The sequence below is a fragment of the Rhodotorula toruloides genome (genome assembly GCF_000320785.1).
Source record: "Rhodotorula toruloides NP11 unplaced genomic scaffold Scaffold7, whole genome shotgun sequence".
In the NCBI taxonomy this organism is placed as follows: Eukaryota; Fungi; Basidiomycota; class Microbotryomycetes; order Sporidiobolales; family Sporidiobolaceae; genus Rhodotorula; species Rhodotorula toruloides.
The window spans coordinates 111,506-127,283 of NW_015622967.1; the positions used below are offsets into that span (position 1 = coordinate 111,506).

The 15,778-nt window shown below is 61.2% G+C and overlaps 4 protein-coding genes across 4 annotated transcripts; 2 read left to right on the plus strand and 2 right to left on the minus strand.

The window, feature by feature from the left end:
- Positions 1-1,883: 1,883 nt before the first annotated feature.
- Positions 1,884-3,510, plus strand: RHTO_07441 (palmitoyltransferase PFA3; the record flags this gene model as incomplete). The annotated part of the gene is made up of 7 exons (XM_016421097.1): positions 1,884-2,087; positions 2,152-2,469; positions 2,541-2,642; positions 2,705-2,821; positions 2,882-2,994; positions 3,059-3,271; positions 3,333-3,510. 7 exons carry the CDS (start codon positions 1,884-1,886, stop codon positions 3,508-3,510), a joined length of 1,245 nt encoding a protein of 414 aa, XP_016274218.1.
- A 152-nt stretch (positions 3,511-3,662) lies between these two features.
- On the minus strand, positions 3,663-9,233 carry RHTO_07442 (DNA repair protein rad50; the record flags this gene model as incomplete). The annotated part of the gene is made up of 27 exons (XM_016421098.1): positions 3,663-3,729; positions 3,786-3,856; positions 3,914-3,944; positions 4,005-4,201; positions 4,260-4,333; positions 4,392-4,477; positions 4,533-4,585; positions 4,639-4,761; positions 4,817-5,138; positions 5,202-5,371; positions 5,431-5,632; positions 5,691-6,106; positions 6,165-6,294; positions 6,352-6,457; positions 6,517-6,644; positions 6,699-7,102; positions 7,158-7,262; positions 7,320-7,487; positions 7,547-7,725; positions 7,808-8,033; positions 8,095-8,209; positions 8,313-8,491; positions 8,555-8,734; positions 8,801-8,884; positions 8,979-9,066; positions 9,134-9,166; positions 9,232-9,233. Coding segments are annotated over 27 exons (3,939 nt in total).
- A 591-nt stretch (positions 9,234-9,824) lies between these two features.
- Positions 9,825-10,367, minus strand: RHTO_07443 (ATPase, V0 complex, subunit E; the record flags this gene model as incomplete). The annotated part of the gene is made up of 5 exons (XM_016421099.1): positions 9,825-9,871; positions 9,950-9,990; positions 10,064-10,111; positions 10,211-10,288; positions 10,354-10,367. 5 exons carry the CDS (start codon positions 10,365-10,367, stop codon positions 9,825-9,827), a joined length of 228 nt encoding a protein of 75 aa, XP_016274220.1.
- A 1,728-nt stretch (positions 10,368-12,095) lies between these two features.
- RHTO_07444 (MFS sugar transporter) lies at positions 12,096-15,530 on the plus strand (the record flags this gene model as incomplete). Its single annotated transcript, XM_016421100.1, has 22 exons — positions 12,096-12,278; positions 12,371-12,395; positions 12,455-12,603; positions 12,658-12,735; positions 12,792-12,867; positions 12,977-13,004; positions 13,073-13,135; positions 13,191-13,376; positions 13,438-13,484; positions 13,539-13,632; positions 13,718-13,857; positions 13,970-14,165; positions 14,227-14,255; positions 14,317-14,349; positions 14,408-14,456; positions 14,517-14,535; positions 14,595-14,622; positions 14,686-14,823; positions 14,886-14,938; positions 15,000-15,068; positions 15,137-15,200; positions 15,298-15,530. The coding sequence occupies 22 exons, from the start codon at positions 12,096-12,098 to the stop codon at positions 15,528-15,530; spliced, it is 1,980 nt and encodes a 659-aa protein (XP_016274221.1).
- Between the last annotated feature and the right edge of the window lie 248 nt (positions 15,531-15,778).

A 15,778-nucleotide genomic window follows, 5' to 3' on the forward strand; every position in this document is an offset into this window, starting at 1 on the left:
AGCCTCGTGTCAAGCTGTGTGCGAGTGCGCAGGAGAGGACAGGCGCCGCTCGTGCTTTCCGAGGCCGAACCCGTCTCCCTCGCCGCGTCTCTCTCTCGCCCGCTCACATCGCACAGGATCGCACTCGCGCACTCTTCTACACTCGAACAACTCACTCGGTGCTGCACGCGCTGGCACGCTCGTGGACCGTCGCCACGCGCACGCACGCCTTATCTCGTCTGCCCGCTTCTCTCGCCCAAGTGCGCGGTCATCGTCGCACTCAAACGTTCCTCCTTCGACCTTGCTCTCCCTGGACTTGTTACAGTCGCATCGACGCAGCTCGGTCCAGCGTACTGTACGCCTCGAATGACTAATCGTTTGGCTAGCCGCGCTTAACCTCGGAATCGCGGTCTCTCGGCTTGCACACACGTTCGGCAGGATCGTTGGTTGACGGAGGAGGGTGTGGATGACGAGGACGGCGAAGGCGAGCTGGCCGCACCCGGCGGACTTGCTCTCGCTCGACCGCTTCTTCCTCGCTCGCTTCCCTCTCCACCACGCTTCTCTACCCAACCACGCCTGGCTACAATGACGCCTCACGCAGCACACGATGCAGATCCCGTCAGATCAAGGTGGAACGATCGTCTCCCTTGCCGGACGGGGAGAAGGGTGTCTCGAGAAGAGATCCTCGCCCCCGGTCTCGCTGTTCTTTCGTGCGCCTCGCTTGCTTCGCTCGGAGATTGGCGAACGAGGATTTTGCTACTGCTCTCGTGCGGTATGAGGAGATGCATGATACGTGGCGACACCGTCGAGCATCCGCTGGAGGAGGAGGAGGGACGGCGAGGCGAACGTAGAGGACTTTGCTGTCTTCTTCGCGCTTCTTCCCCATTGTCTCTTCAGGCGTGTTTCTGGCTCCTTGCTCCGCAACCGCCTCCCCTTCCCGCTCTCCTACAATTCTCTTCCATGCTGCTCCCTCTCTCCCTCGGCTTCTCGCCATCCTCCTTCCTCAAGCCCGCTCACGCCTCCGTTTTCCGCGCACGCATCTCCACGCTCTCCCTCTGGATGACTTTGCCTTTGCACAGAAGGAGACGGACCTCGCAAGGTTGGAAGACCTCTCACCTTCTCTCGACCTGTTCGGCCTACCCAAATCCCCCTCCGCTCCGCCTCGCTCCCTGCTTCCCTCCGGTGCAAGTACAGACTCAGGATAGAGCTGCTCATCGCTTGCCAGAGCATGAGCCGTTCGCATCTGAGCCAGACGAGGAGAAGCGAACGCACCCTCTTGCCCTTTGGCCTTTGCCATTCCTCGCGTCCCTGCGCTCCCTCGTTCCTTCGTTGTCTTGAGCTCCGTGAGGTGTTCTTGTTGAAGAGGTGGTTGTGGGCGGTCTCTGCGCAAGTTGGCAGAGAGGCGCTGCGAGCAAGAACAGGCGCAGACGCTCGCACGGAGAGGAAGGGCCCGGAGCTAGTGTTACCACACCGGCAAAGCTCGAACTCCTGACACCAAGCGACTAGCGCTAATAGCTCAGTGGTAGAGCGGCCGACTGCAAAGTTCCTAGTAGCAATGCCAGGACTTAGCGTGATCGTCAGGTCGCCGGTTCGATCCCGGCTTGGCGCTGGTACTTTTTGCTGCTCATTTCGAGCGCTACTTTGCTTTTTGGCCCCCCCAAGCACCGGGGAACGACCCGCGAGTCGAGCGAAGTCGAGCGGGAGGACGACGAGGCGACGACGGCGGCCTCTCCTCGACCACGCCCGCCTCACGTCGAGTTAAGGCTCGGCTGCGTGTCTGCTGGCTTGCTTGGACTCGTACGAACCACCAGCAACCATCCCCAGCCGCCCCAGCGCTTGCCGTCGCCCGCTCCCTCCCCCACCTCCTCCTCCTTTCATCCGCTCCCTCTCAACACACACCGCGCATGATCCCCATCCGCCGCCCACTCCCAGCCCAACCACTCGTCTCCTTCCCGCTCGACCAACTCGCGAAACCCGCGCCGCTCCCGATGAGGGAAGACGAACGACCCCGCTCGACGGCGCTCAAGGTCGTGCTGTTCTTGCCGCTCGTGTTCGTGTTTTGCTTGTTGGGATTCGCCGCGTATGCGTTCTTGTGGTCCCTGTGTATCGTGCGTTCCTCGCCTCTCCTTCCTCGACCTGACGCAGAGCTGAATTCTCGCTTCCCTCGGCCAGGAATACCTCCTCCTCCACGCCCACCGACCCTTAGAAGCCCTCCTCTACGCAGCACCCTTCTCATGGTTCCTCTTTGCCTGCGGCGGATCGTTCTGGATGGCCTACTGGCGCGGTGGAGGGATCGTTCCCGGCGCGGGATACTGGAAGAGGGGGGACGAGGAGGCGCGTGTTGGGCATTCGAGCTTGAAAGGTGAGGTGAGGGGTTTTGTGGAGGAGAGAGCGGAGGAGGAGGAGGAGGGGTTGTTGGCTGCGGAAGAAGGGGGAGGGAGGAGGACGTTGCAGGTCAAGAGCGATGGGTCGGTGAGGTTCTGCAGGAAGGTGCGTCCGTTCCCCTTGACGCTTTCGAGAGAAGCGAGGACTGACTCTGACGAGGTGTTCGGGACTCGAAGTGCAATGTCCCGAAACCGGACCGCGCACACCATTGCTCGTCCTGCCGCCGCTGCGTCCTCAAGATGGACCACCACTGTCCGTGGCTCGGCGGAGGCTGCGTCGTGCGTTCCTTCCCTCGCACCCTACCCTAGCTTCTCCCGCTCACCCGACCGACTTTCCGCAGGGCTGGGCAAACTACAAGTTCTTCCTCCTCGCGCTGTGGTACACCGGCATCCTGGGTGTCTACTCCTCCGTCGTCCTCTTCCACGAACTAATCGCCTTCGTAGGCGAATACGACGATGTGCGCCCCGTTCCTCCCTCCCTCTCTTCCTCCTCAAGCTGATTCGAGCGATTCGAACAGGGCTTCGAGTTGGCGCCGATCTCGTGGGCGCTTGCGGCGCTCCTGGGTGTGATTTTTGGTGTTGCAGTCGGCTGCTTCGGGCTGTACCACCTCTACCTCGCCTGCAAGAACCGGTGCGTCGGCCCTCTCCTCTCCCTCATCTTCCCATTTCCGCTGACGCCCGGCGCGGCGATGCAGGACCACAATCGAAGCGATGGAACACCCGACCTCTCTCGCCATCCTCACTCCCCCCTCCTCCTCCTCCCGCTCCCTCTCTCCATCTCAACGCCGCCGCCTCGCGCGCGCCGCAAGGACCTACAACATCTACGACCTAGGCTGGCGTGAGAACCTGCGACAGGTGTTCGCGGGGAGGGAGAGGTGGTGGGAGTGGGGCTGTCCTTGGGGTTGGCCGTGCGTCCCCTCTCTCTCTCGCTTTCACAAGGAGAGACGCTGATTGTGTACGAACGAGCAGGCCCGGAGACGGACAGAGCTTCCCGATCAACGAGGAACACCTTGCCCAGCTCAGGCGGATCACGGAGGAGGTTTATGCTGAGGCGGCTGCGGGACGGCAGGAGGAGCGAGCGTACGAACTGGGGGGCGACGACGACTCGAGTGCGAGTGATGAGGATGGGCCGGTGCGGAGGGCATGAGGAGGCGAGGAGGTATTGTTGTCACCACTATGCAAGGCTCGCATTCTCTCGCGAGCATCCGGGCTCACCGGGAAGCGTTGCGAAAGACGATGCGGACTAGAGGGTACAAAGCTACAGAACGAGTGCGAGGCGAGAGAAGCGAAGGAGCCCGTCTAACTGAGACGCTGGCGCTCGATCGTCGAGACTTGGCCGCCTTCGCCGCGAGAGACGCGCCAGTACCTGCGGAGCGTGCGTTGTCAGCGGAGAATGGCTGTGCGGAGCAATGGACGGCGCACTTGTCGAGAACGCCGGACGAGCCGATCTCTTGCAGGAAGTCCTCGTCGTGCGTGATGACGATGAGCTGGAACTGCAGCGCCGGGCAGACGGTCAGCTCGCATCGACTGAGCCAGAAATATCGACGCACGTTCGACTGTCCCTTGCGCTCCTGGATGAGCCTGCGAAGGAACGGGGGCGTTAGGCGGGACCAGACGGGCGAAGGAACGGTTTGTACGCACTCAGCGAGCGAGCTAGCGAGCGCCTTGATATTCTCCTTGTCGAGATTCGTCGTCGGCTCATCGAGCGCCATTATGCCGCAGTTGACGGAGAACGATTCTGCGAGGGCGAGGCGGATGATGATGGACGCGAGAACCTTCTGGCCGGCACTGCACCGTCCGCGCATGTCCATCTCGGTCTGGTCCTTGAACATGACCACCTGAGTGTTAAAGGAGGTCAGCGATTCCGTTGGAAGGAAGAAAGAGAACGGGACGGACGCGGTAGTTGTATGAGCGAGCCGCGCCGGTCGTCTTGCCCTCCGAGTCGGCCTTGATCATGATCTTGTCGATATCTGCCGCGGTCACTCGTCAGCTCGTCGTACTAGCGAAAGGCGAAGGACGCGAGCACACCTGTACCCTGGTAGGTCTTGGTCCAGAGGTCGGCGATAGTCTCGTTAATCTCCCGCATTTTGAGACCATGGAAGCGCATGATGGCGCTGCGACGAGCGCGTCAGCGAGTCAGCGAAGGCATGAGGAAAGAAGGGAACGCACCCGTCGAGCGCCTTCTGAAGCTTCTCGAGATCCTGGTTCGCCATCTCGGCGGTCTGCGCGATGGGACGTCAGCTGGCAGAGAAGACAATGCTCGACGTTGACGCACCTTCAGGTTAATCAGCTCGCGGCGGTACTTTTCGTCGATGTCCTTGTACTCGGTGTTGAGCTCTTCCTCCTTCTCCTTGCGGTCGTTCGTCATCGACTGGATCTCACCTCCCAGGCGCGCTTGCTATAAACGGAGGAAGAATCAGTACGGCTTCTGCAGTGTGCATCGCGCGACGCACCTCGGCCTGCATCTCGGTTTGCTTCCGCCGCTGCTCGTTGTAGTCCGTCTCGAACTTGCGGTACGCCTTCCTCGCGCCGTCTTCGTCAAGCTCGTCGATTTGCGAGTCGATCGACTCGAGCGAGCGCTTCTCAGAGCGGAGGCGGAGGTTGTCCTGCAAGTTGCGCAAGACGGCCTGCGAGTCGGCGAGCATCTTGTCGATCTGCGAGACCTGCGCCTGCAGGTTGGCGATTCGCGTCTTCATGTCGCCAATGACGTTCTCGTGCTGCTTGAGCTCGCGCTCGCACTTCTGGAGCTCGGCGTCGCCACCGCGAGACTCGTAGCTGGGAGTCGGACCAGCGAGTCAGCTTCGCAGCCTCAACCAGGCTCAAGTCTCGCAAGCGCACCTGCGGATCTCGCGCTTGTTCGAGTCGAGCTGCTCGGCACTCTTATTGAAGACCTGGAGCTGTCGACTCGCGGCCGCCTCGTCGCGCGTAAAGTCGGCTCGGATCGTCGCAAGCTCGCCCTCCTTCTGCCGGATGGGCGTGATCGCCTCGCTCAGCCTCTTGTCGAGCTCCTGCACGCAGTACTTTGTGTCAGCTCACTCGCAGACAAACACGCACGAGTGAAGCGCACCTTCGACTGCTTCTCGAGCTTGGCAATCTCCTCGCGAGCATCGTTCTGCCTCTGCTCAAGCGTCTCCTTGTCCCGCACCTCCTGGCGCTTCTTCGACAGGTCCATCTCGCGCTGATGAATGCTGGTCGAGAGGGTCTGAAGCGTGTTTGTCGCCGACTGCTGCTCGGCGCGGACTTTCTCGGTCGCTGCCTTGACGGCGCGGCTGCGAGAGGATCAGGCGTCAGACGAGCCAAGGTCAATCAGGACAGTCGCGGACGCACATCTGCTCTCCGAGCTGGCTAAGCTGCTCCTGGATCTCCTCCGACGTCGCGGTTGAACCCGTCGCCGACAGCTCCGACTCGAGCTTGCCAATCTCCGACTCGACGTCCTCAGCCTCGCGGTGGAGGCGCGTCACCTCGGTGGCAGCCTTGCGGAGCGACTGCAGGTCGCGCGACTTGTCCTTGAGCTCGTTGAGCTGCGCGTTTGTCTCCTCGGCTTTCTGGCGAGCGGGGACAAGCTTCTCCTCCTGCTGCGAGGCAGACGTCTCGGCCGCCGGCAGCTCCTCCTTCGTGATGCGGTTAAAGTTGACCTCGATGGGCATGAGGCGCTTCAGGTCGTCGAGCTGCTTGGTCCAAGTCTTCATGTCCTGCTGGGCCTGGCGGAGTTCCTGCGGCGCCTTCTCCTTGCGGCGCATGACCTGCGAGGTACCGGACAGTCAGCAAGAGGTCAGGCGAAGGAGCTGGACCGAGACGCACGTAGCGCTCGAGGTCCGGCAGCTCGTCGCGCGAGACCGAACGGTCGCATCCGAGGCAGACGTGGTTCTTCTTGGCGCCATTGAGGATGCGGTCGTAGAACTTCTGGATCGAGGCAAAGTCGGACACCTCCCTGCGAGACGAGTATTCAGTCAGCGAGGCTCCTCGCACGCCAGCAGACTTGACTTACTTAGTCACCTCGGCGAGTTCTTCCTCCGCCTCCTCGAGCGCCTCCTGCACAGTTGTTTTCTCCGTGTCGAGCCCGCGCAAGCCGTCTTTGATCTTGGTCTTGGCGTCTGCAGGCGAAGGACTGGTAGGTCGAGGCGCGGGAAAAGTGAAGAGCACACGTCCTCACCCTCGGCAGCCTGCTTGAGATCCTTGATCTTCTTCTTGGCGATGCTGACGCTCGTCTCGATGTTCTGCAACTCGCGGGCGGCATCGCGGGAAGCTCGCTCGGCGAAAGTGACGTCCTGGTCGAGAGTCCTGCGTGAGGGTCCGTCAGTTCGCGTATCTCCTAAGAGCGGACGCGGCACGCACTGGACAAGGGCCGACACCTGCGCCTCCATCGACTCGCGCTGGGGGTCCGCCTTGGCGAACTTGCGGAAACTCGCTGCACTCTTGTCGATCAGGCTCGCAATCGCCTCATCCTTGCGCATGCGCTCCGTACGCCTGAGCTGAAGCCTCGCGCGCGTGTTGGCCTGCGCATTGAGCCCGGCGAGCTCGTTGTGCAGGGCATCGCGGCGCTCCTCAAGGTCCTTCGCCTCGCGAGCCTTGTCGCGGAGCTGCTGGGTATAGTTGGCGGTCTTGATCTGGTCCTCGACCTTCTGGCGGCGCTCCTTCTCCTCAGCAAGCAAAGACTCTTGGTAGGTGATGTCGGCGACGGTGGTTGTTGTCGCATCGAGCTGGCGAGAGATGTTGGCGATGCGAATATCGGCGGCGCGCTGCGGACGGCCGAGTCAGTCTGCAGTACGGCGGCTAGCAGCCCGAGACACGCACGATCTGGTCCGCGATACTGGCCTTGGCGCGCTCGTCCGCGGCCCTCGCACTTTTGAAAGCCTGGATCTCGTCCTGGTACTTGTTCTCGGTCGCGCGGGCCTCGCTCTGCGCGGATCAGATTCGTCAGCAGATGCTATGTGGACGCAGGCGAAGTCATCGCACCTTGATCTTCTCGATCTTGCGCTGCTGGGACACGATCACATCCTCCATCTTCTCCTCAAACTCCTGCATCTCGCGCTCGTTGAGCTCGTGGTCGTAGCCGGGGATCTCGTGCTTCTCCGAGAGCTCGCGGATGAGGCTCTTGCGCGCTTCGAGCATCTCTTGGTGGCGCTGCGGGACGAAGCGGGTCAGCCAGTTGGCAGGACGGGGATAGCATCGATCAGGCGCACCTGCTTGAGGGCGAGGAGCCTGCCGTGCGTCGTCTGAGCAGCGCTGCGCTTGCGCTCAAAGTTGGCGAGCGTGTCCTGCTCGTCGCCGAGCTTCTGCTTCGTCGCCTCGCGATCGGAGCGAGCCTTGTCGAGGTCAGCTTCGTGGTTCTCGATCTTGGTCTTGAGCTCGTGCTCCGAGTCTGCACCGAGGCCCGATGTATCATCAGCTAAATACGGTCAAGCCGTGCGGAGAGGCCGAGAGGCGCGAGTCTTGCTGCGCACCTGGCAGCTGCTTGACGCCGTTGAGCAAGTTGTTCAGGTTCTCCTCGTGGATCTTGCGCCGCTCACGCAGCGTGTCGACCCGCCCGATGATATCCTGATACTTGCTCGCCTGGGTGAAGAACTTCTTGTTGCTCTCGACGAGCTTGGCGATCTTCTCCTCGAGCTCGTCGTACGTCGCCTGCTTGACGCTGATCTGCGTCGACACTTTCTTGAGGTTCTCGCGGAGCTGATACAGATAGAAGCGTGTCAGAAAGACGGACATTTGAGCGAGCAGGACGGCGACGCACCCTGAAGGCGCGGTCACGGTCCGTCTTGAGTGCAGCGAGCTTCTCCTTGTCGACCTTGATGTCGATGTTCTGGTCCTTGCGAATACGTTTGATCTCGTCGAGCACCTTGGTGTAACTGCGAGAGAATCATTTATCAGACAAGTCTGTTCGCCGAAAGCATGAAGCCGGCGCTCAATGATCTAACGCGGAAGCCGGCATGACTCGGTAACGAGACCCACTCGGTCGCCTCGAAGATGTCGTCAAACTTCTTCTTGAGCGCGGCAGGCTCGGACAGAGGCCAATTCGACTCTTCCTGGTGGCAGAAGATGACGTTCTGGAGGATGGCTTTTGAGACGCCGAGCTGCGTCGGAACTTCCTCGTCGATGTTGGCGCACTTGGTCGAAAGCGTTTGCCGTTTCTGCAGAGTGGTGACCAAGTCAGCCCGCCGCTCCAAGCTTTGCGGTAAGGTTACAGTATGCACCTTCTTGTCGACCTGATCCGCGTCGGCGTAGGAGATGACACCCTCGAGCGTCTTCATCGACAAGCCGGACGCAGTCTTCTTCTTCGTGACTTGCAGGCGCCGCTCAACAAGCATCTTCTCCTTCCGCAAGTTATTGAAGCGGAGCTTGACCTGCGCCTTGACCTCGGACGTGCCGGCGATCTGTCGCAGCGCGCACATCGGTCAGCGTTCAAGAGGGGATGGAGCGAAGAAAGGATCTGAACGCACAGCCGGGTCGTGGATCCAGGCGCCACCTTTCGAACCGGGAGGCAGGTCGCCCGTTGTTGCATACTTGAGGCACTCGATGATGGTCTGCGAGGGAGACGAAAGCGTCAGTCACCTCCGGATTTGACTGCGACATCCGTGAAACAGACGGGAGCGAAGTCGTCGACAGTCGCTAACGCACCGTCTTTCCGCTTCCGTTGTGCCCGACGATGACCGTCAAAGGCGAGTAGAACTGCATGACGGAGATCTCATTCGAGTCGAAGGAGCGGCTGGCGATGCGAACAAAGCTTGTTAGCTCGACCTCCCTGCGCGAGACCTAGGGAACCCGACACGCACATTCCGCGGATGGCGAGTTTGTCGAGGGACGACCTATCCGGCCAAGGAACGGATCAGCAATCCGCGCATCACGGTGAGGGCCGACGGAGCGAACTCACATCTTGCTTGTGGGGAGGAGGGGGAGCCTTTGAGGGTCCTGGTACAAGCGCGGCTTCGAGAGCAGCCTGTTTGCACCCCTTCAGCTGTTGAGATGCGCTTTGCGTGCGTCGAAACCCGCTGCGCGAGCGGATGAGGTGATTCGAGATTAATTGATGAGGACGAGTCGGGAGGAGGTGCGCGGGTGAGGAGAGCGCGCAGGCGAAGGCGTGGCAGTTGAGGACCTCTCAGACAGTCAAGCAAGCAAGACGCACAGCAGCAACGGTCGCTCGAGCGCGACCCGAGGTGAAGAGACGAAGTCAACCTGGGGGTCGTCTCGCGAAGTGAGAGAGCAATGATCAACGAGCGAGAGGTGATCTGGCCAGCCGGATAGCTTGCAGAGTCAATAAGAATTCCTCTGGCAGGCGGGAGAAAGCGGGCAGTCCTCGTCTCAGACCAAGAGCGAGGAAGACAGCCTCTCCAGGTTGACATTGCTTCGCCTGCGTCAATGCAGCTGTCGAGACTCGTGAAGAGGATACAGGGTACAATAAAGCGAGTTCTACATGCACTGGGCGGACCTTGGTGCGCCCTGGGAATAGCAGGAGGCGAGGGTGGATCACAGCGAGTGCTCCTTGAGTGGTCGCAGGTCGGAGCGGATGGGTTCTGCGGGGTGCAACAAGTCAGCGAGCAAGTCCACGTTGTTGAAGGGACAGACCGTCCGTCCGCATCGAGCAAGCGTACTGATGAGCGGATGCAGTTGTGCGAGGTAGGTGATTGCCCACCTGCGGATCGACGAACGGGTCAGCGGGCTTGTCCTGCTTTTATGACCGGGACCAAGCAGTCATGCCCACGCACATGAGCCAGCAACAAGTGATGGCGAGGGTGATACTCGTTCGAATGACACTGCCAGCGGGACGAAGTGGGGTCAGCAATCGCGTAGACGGGCTGAACAACTAGCTGGGTCATCTGCCACACTACGGAAGCCACTGGAGCTGTACTCACACCTGGTTCTCGCCCTTTGGCACCGACACCCATCCACCAGCAGCCGCTCCAGCCGCGATGAGGAGCGTGAGGAAGATCCTGTCAGGCGGGAGCGAGCGCGTTAGCCAGGCGTCCGTAGTGAGTGAACAGGCTCGTGAGCGCACAATCCACCGCCCATAGCTTGCCGTTGAGGGTGTTGCGAGCGTAAGAGGCGGGAGAGGGAGCGAGCGAGGGGCTTCCTCCTCGTCACCACACTGCATCTCGCTAAAGCGGGCTGGCACCCTACGGACTTGCTCATACAGGCTGTTTTTCTCCGCCTCGAGTGCTCCCGCTCGCCCCCGCTGCTTTGTTCCGCCGCTTGTTCCCATCTCCAACCTCATCAGCTCCGAGGTCTGCAGACGGCAGACACGCTCGAGGCGCGGGCTTGGTCGAACAGGCGGAGTTGAATGGGTGAGGGTATCGCACGGGACAAAGTGGCGGGACGATGCACGGTCAACGGGCGACAACAGGCGAGGCCAGCGAGGCAGGTCATTCAGCAGGGCGGCAACAAGCGACCGAGCTACCCCGCGAGCAACAGATGCTACGCGACACCCTTCCCTACGTCTGGAGACCGGCGGCGAACGGCTTTGACGCATCCGGGACTTGCAGTCTCCAGCTGCCAAACCTCGCTCTCGTCTCAACACACCCACGCGTCGGACTGAAGGAAACGGGACATCGACCTGCACGCGAAACTCCGCAAGTGAACATCGAACACCCACATCTGGACACCAAGCGCGCTACTCTCGCGGCTTCCAGTATTTCAGGCTTGTCGAACTCGCTGCGGCGTCCTGCTTGCCTCGCCTCTCTGGCTGCTCTTCCTGTGACCTTGCACTGCGGACACAATATCACCCTGCCACTTCTCGCGGTCAGCCAGTGTTATTGCTGTCCCGCATCGGCTCTACTCACGCCTTTTTCGCTCTATCCAGCTTCAACAGCGGAAGTTCTGCGCTCAATCTGCGCTGCTCAGCTCGGCGACATCGCCAGATCGACACTTTCGGATCAGTCACGTCCGCGCTGCTCTCGCACAGAACGGCCTCACGGCTCTGCCGTCTCCCACGCTCCTCCTCCTCCGCCCACCCCCCTCATCGTCCCCCTTTCATCCTCACTCGGCCGTCCCTTTTCCGACGCCTGCCGATTCGACCGAGCTCTTCGGATGCATCCCGAGCCGGTTTGCATGACGTAGCAGTCGTGCACAAAATCGCTGGCCTTCTCTCTCTCGCTCCTCTTCCTTGCTGCTCCCCCGTGCCCAGGCGTGGAGACAGAAGCAAAAACAGCAAGAAGAGTTGCGCCCAAGCTGCGCCCACGGCTGGCGAGAACGAGGGAGGAGGGCCGTCCGCGGATTCTCCGTCTCGTCCTTGTCCCCCCGCTCGTCTCCTATATCGCCACGCGTCGCTGCGATGGTCGCAGACCTCGTTGCCAAGAGGGCGGATCAGCGACAAGCAGGAGAAAAGAGGAAAGGAAGGAAGCAGACGAGGATAGCGAGGCGGACAAGTGTGGGGCGAAGCAAGAGCCAGCGACGCTAGTTAGCCAACCTTGACGCAGGGCCCCTCTAAGATGAAAGCCGGAGAAGACGTCCAGCTGAAGCTCTGCTGCTTGCTCTTCTCCTTTGATAGCGTACGAGCCGGCGTGTGCAACTCTGCCTTTCCTCACCTCCTCGCGAGCGTCGCACCGCCATCCGCGTTGCCGTTACGAGGTTCGTGCGCGCCAAGGGCATCGATTGTACCTGGCTAACTCCGCATTTGTCGCTCCCCACGGCTCTCCTCTCTGGTCTCCAAGTTGGCCTCCGCTTCCCCTCTTTCTCTCCTTCTGCTCACTCGTCTTCCAGCGCTCTCTTCCTACCCTACTTTCGAGCGAAACGACGACGACCATGTCCCACCCAGTCGACTCGACACACCCTGTCGAGCCTTCCATCGCCAGGATGACGGAGGAGGCGGCGAAGCAAAAGGCCGTCGGTACGTCGGAGAAGAGGGAGTTTGCAGGCGAGGACGACTTCAAGCACCTCGACAACCTTCGCGAGAACCCGAATGCGGTCCTCGAGAACCCTCTCCAGGTGCGTCCCTCATCATCTCCTCTTCATCGCCGGTCGCCGTGGTCCCGCGACAAGCCCTTCGCAGGACTTACTGACGCTCGAAAACGGTACAGGGCATCTCTCACGAGCGTCTTGAGGGTGCGTTGCCCGTCCTGGCGGCGTATGGGCCTGGCAGCGAGCTGATCTTCTCCCTCCAGCAATGGGTCGCGCCTTCGCTCGCGAGAAGGGCCTCGAAGAGTACGAGGAGGAGTTCGCCAAGGGTGCACAGCTTGCGCAGGACCCTCTCGCCTTCGAATCGGTCGCTATGCTCGGCGACGCCGACCGCGAGATCCTCCGCGACGAAGTGGTCCGTCTCCCTCCCCCCTTCTCCTCGCATCGATTCTGACCGCCTATTTCGCAGGCGCACAAGTGGCGACACCCTTGGCAGCTGTACTCGCTCGTCGTGTGCTGCTCGATGGCCGCCGCCGTCCAAGGAATGGTGAGTTCGCCTTTCCTTCGCGTTTCACGGCCGCTAACGCCCTGGGACGCCTCCAGGACGAATCGGTCACCAACGGCGCAAATTTATTCTGGCCGCCCGCGTTGGGCTTGGTAACTACGTCCGATAACCCTAGTAAGGCCCCCTCGTCCTCCTCAGCGGTTTTCAAGCCGTTTCGCTTCGTCCTCCCCGGCGGTTTTGGAGCCGTTTCGCTGACCCGTCTCGCCTTGCTCGCCCCTTGCAGACGCCAGCTACGACGAATGGATCCTTGGGTGCGTTGCTGGAGGCCAGGATAGCCCAGGATCATCGGAGAGCTCGACTAACTGCCCTCCGTTCGCAGTCTCATTAACGGCGCTCCCTACCTCTGCTGCGCTGTCCTCGGTTGCTGGCTCACCGCTCCTTTGTAAGCAGACTTCACAAGTGATATGGGCGTTTTCGCTGATACTCTGCGCCGACAGGAACAACTGGCTCGGCCGCCGCGGCACCATCTTCCTCACCGCCTTCATCTCGGCCGCCGCCTGCATCTGGTCTGCCTGCACGTCGACGCGCTGGAACCTCTTTGCCGCTCGCTTCGTCCTGGGTCTCGGTATCGGACCCAAGTCGGCGACCGTCCCCGTCTTTGCCGCCGAGACGGCTCCTCCTCTGTGCGTCCCAATGTTTCGTTCCCCGATTTCGCTTCCTCTGACTGATGATCTCCCTCTACAGGATTCGTGGCGCTCTCGTCATGCAGTGGCAGGTGTGGACCGCCTTCGGTAGGTCGCATCTCCCTCCTCGACGAGGGGCGAGCTGACATCTTCCTCCGGCAGGCATCATGCTCGGCACGGTGTCCTCGCTCGCCTTCTACCACGTTGGTGACACTGCCCATATCCACGGTCTCAACTGGCGGTTGATGCTCGGCTCGTGAGTTTCCCTTTCCCTCCGCTTGAGAAGGTTGTCAAGCTCACCCAGTTTCTCCCTCTTCTTCTCCTCTTCTTCCTGCTCGCAGCGCCTGTCTCCCAGCTTTCGCGGTCATGGCCCAGGCAAGTCTCTCGCTTCTGCCCTCAGTCGCCCGGTCGGCTCACCATTTCGTCCTCTTCGGCTGCACGCAGGTCTTTTTCTGCCCCGAGTCGCCCCGTTGGCTTATTGGTGCGTCCTCCGCTTTCCCCATCTCCATTTTCGCTCTTGATATCGCGCCGCTGACATCGTCTTCTCTCCCACCTTCGCCTCGCCGTCGCCTCCCTCGCATCTTCTCTTCCAGGTCGCGGCCGGTACCGCGACGCCTACCACTCGCTCTGCCGCCTCCGTTACTCGAAACTCCAGGCTGCCCGCGACTTGTTCATGATCAACGCTCTCCTCGAGGAGGAGGCGAACATGCCCTCTGGCAAGGCCGCTCTCCTCGAGCTCTTCGCCGTTGGCCGCAACCGCCGTGCCGCCGTCGCCTCCGGTATCGTCATGTGCGTTCGGTCTCGTCGGTGCACATCGAGCGGTCGGTGCTGACTCAACATCGCTTCGCAGGTTCATGCAGCAGTTCTGCGGCATCAACGGTTCGTCCCGACGCTCTCGCTGCGCGATCTTCCTCCTTCTCACCTCGGTTCATGCTCGCAGTCATCGCCTACTACTCGTCGACCATCTTCCGTCGTGCGTCTCCTCTAACTTGCCCGGTCTCGAGCCGACCTGACCTTCCTCGTCTTCGCAGAGGCCGGCTTCGACGAGATCACCGCTCTCGGCGCTACTCTCGGATTCGGGTACGTGTCGCTACCATTATGCACCGTTGAGCTTCGCTGATGAGGACCTTCGAATCACAGCGCGCTCAACTGGGTCATGGTCCGCCTCGCCTTTCTCGATTCCTCCGCTCAACCTACTCACCTTTGACTCTCCCGCAGGCTGCTCCCGCTGTCTGGACCATTGACAGTGAGTAGCGCGTTGACGACGTCGCACAACGCGAAGGAACGAACTGACGCTCGCCGCTCGCAGCCTTCGGTCGCCGCAACCTCCTCCTCACGACCTTCCCGCTCATGTGCATCTTCCTCCTCATGACCGGCTTCGCCTTCTACATCCCCGAGACCAGCAAGGCTCGCATCGCTGTCGTCGCCCTCGGCATTTACCTGCACTGTGGGTTGCTCCTTCCCTCCCTCCCTTTTTTCTTCTCACTGATCCGTCGCCTACTCTCGCAGGCATGGCCTACTCTCCTGGCGAGGGACCGGTGCCCTTCACGTACTCGGCCGAGGTGCGTTGCCGCCGCCCAGATTCGCCACCAACCGTCGTCGCTGACCTTGCCTCGTCTCCAGGCCTTCCCGCTCTACGTCCGCGACATCGGCATGTCCTACGCCACCGCCGTCACCTGGCTCTTCAACTTCGTGAGTTTCGCGGCGCCTGGACTGACGCCGAGCTCAACGCTGACCGCTCTTGTTCGAAACCTTCTCAGATCGTGGCCCTCACTTTCCCTCGCCTCCTGACGGCCTTCACGCCTCAGGGTGCCTTCGGATGGTGTACGTCTTCCTCTCCTTCCGCGTGAAGCATCCTTTCCGCCTAACCTGCGAGCTTCTCCTCGAGAACCTCACGCTGACCCTCTCACACGCCTCGCAGACGCCGGCTGGAACGCCCTCGGCACACTCCTCGTCCTCTTCTTCGTTCCGGAGACGAAGGGACTCTCGCTCGAGGAGCTCGACCAAGTCTTCTCGGTCCCGACTCGCAAGCACGCCTCGTACCACGGCAAGGGTGTCGGCTACAACTTCCGCAAGTACATCCTCCGCCAGCGTCTGCCGCCGAGGGCTCCGTTGTACCAATGGGAGGACCGTACCGTCGCGCGCGAATTCTGAGCCAGGCTCGCCGCACCCTTCCCTCCTCGTGTCGTTCTCGTCCCCTTTGCTTTCTCTCGGTTCTCTCCTTAATAGCAGTCCTCTTCGCACTCGCACGGGTTCCTCTTTACGATCAGTATCTCTGTAGGCCCTCCCTCGCTTTCGGTTGCAAGTCATCAGCAGGTTGTGGCATCCCTGCGTGTTCTTCGCGAGGAGGTCGAGCTGGGGGTCCTGGCTGCGCTCATAAGCTCGCCTGTAGGTGGATGCTG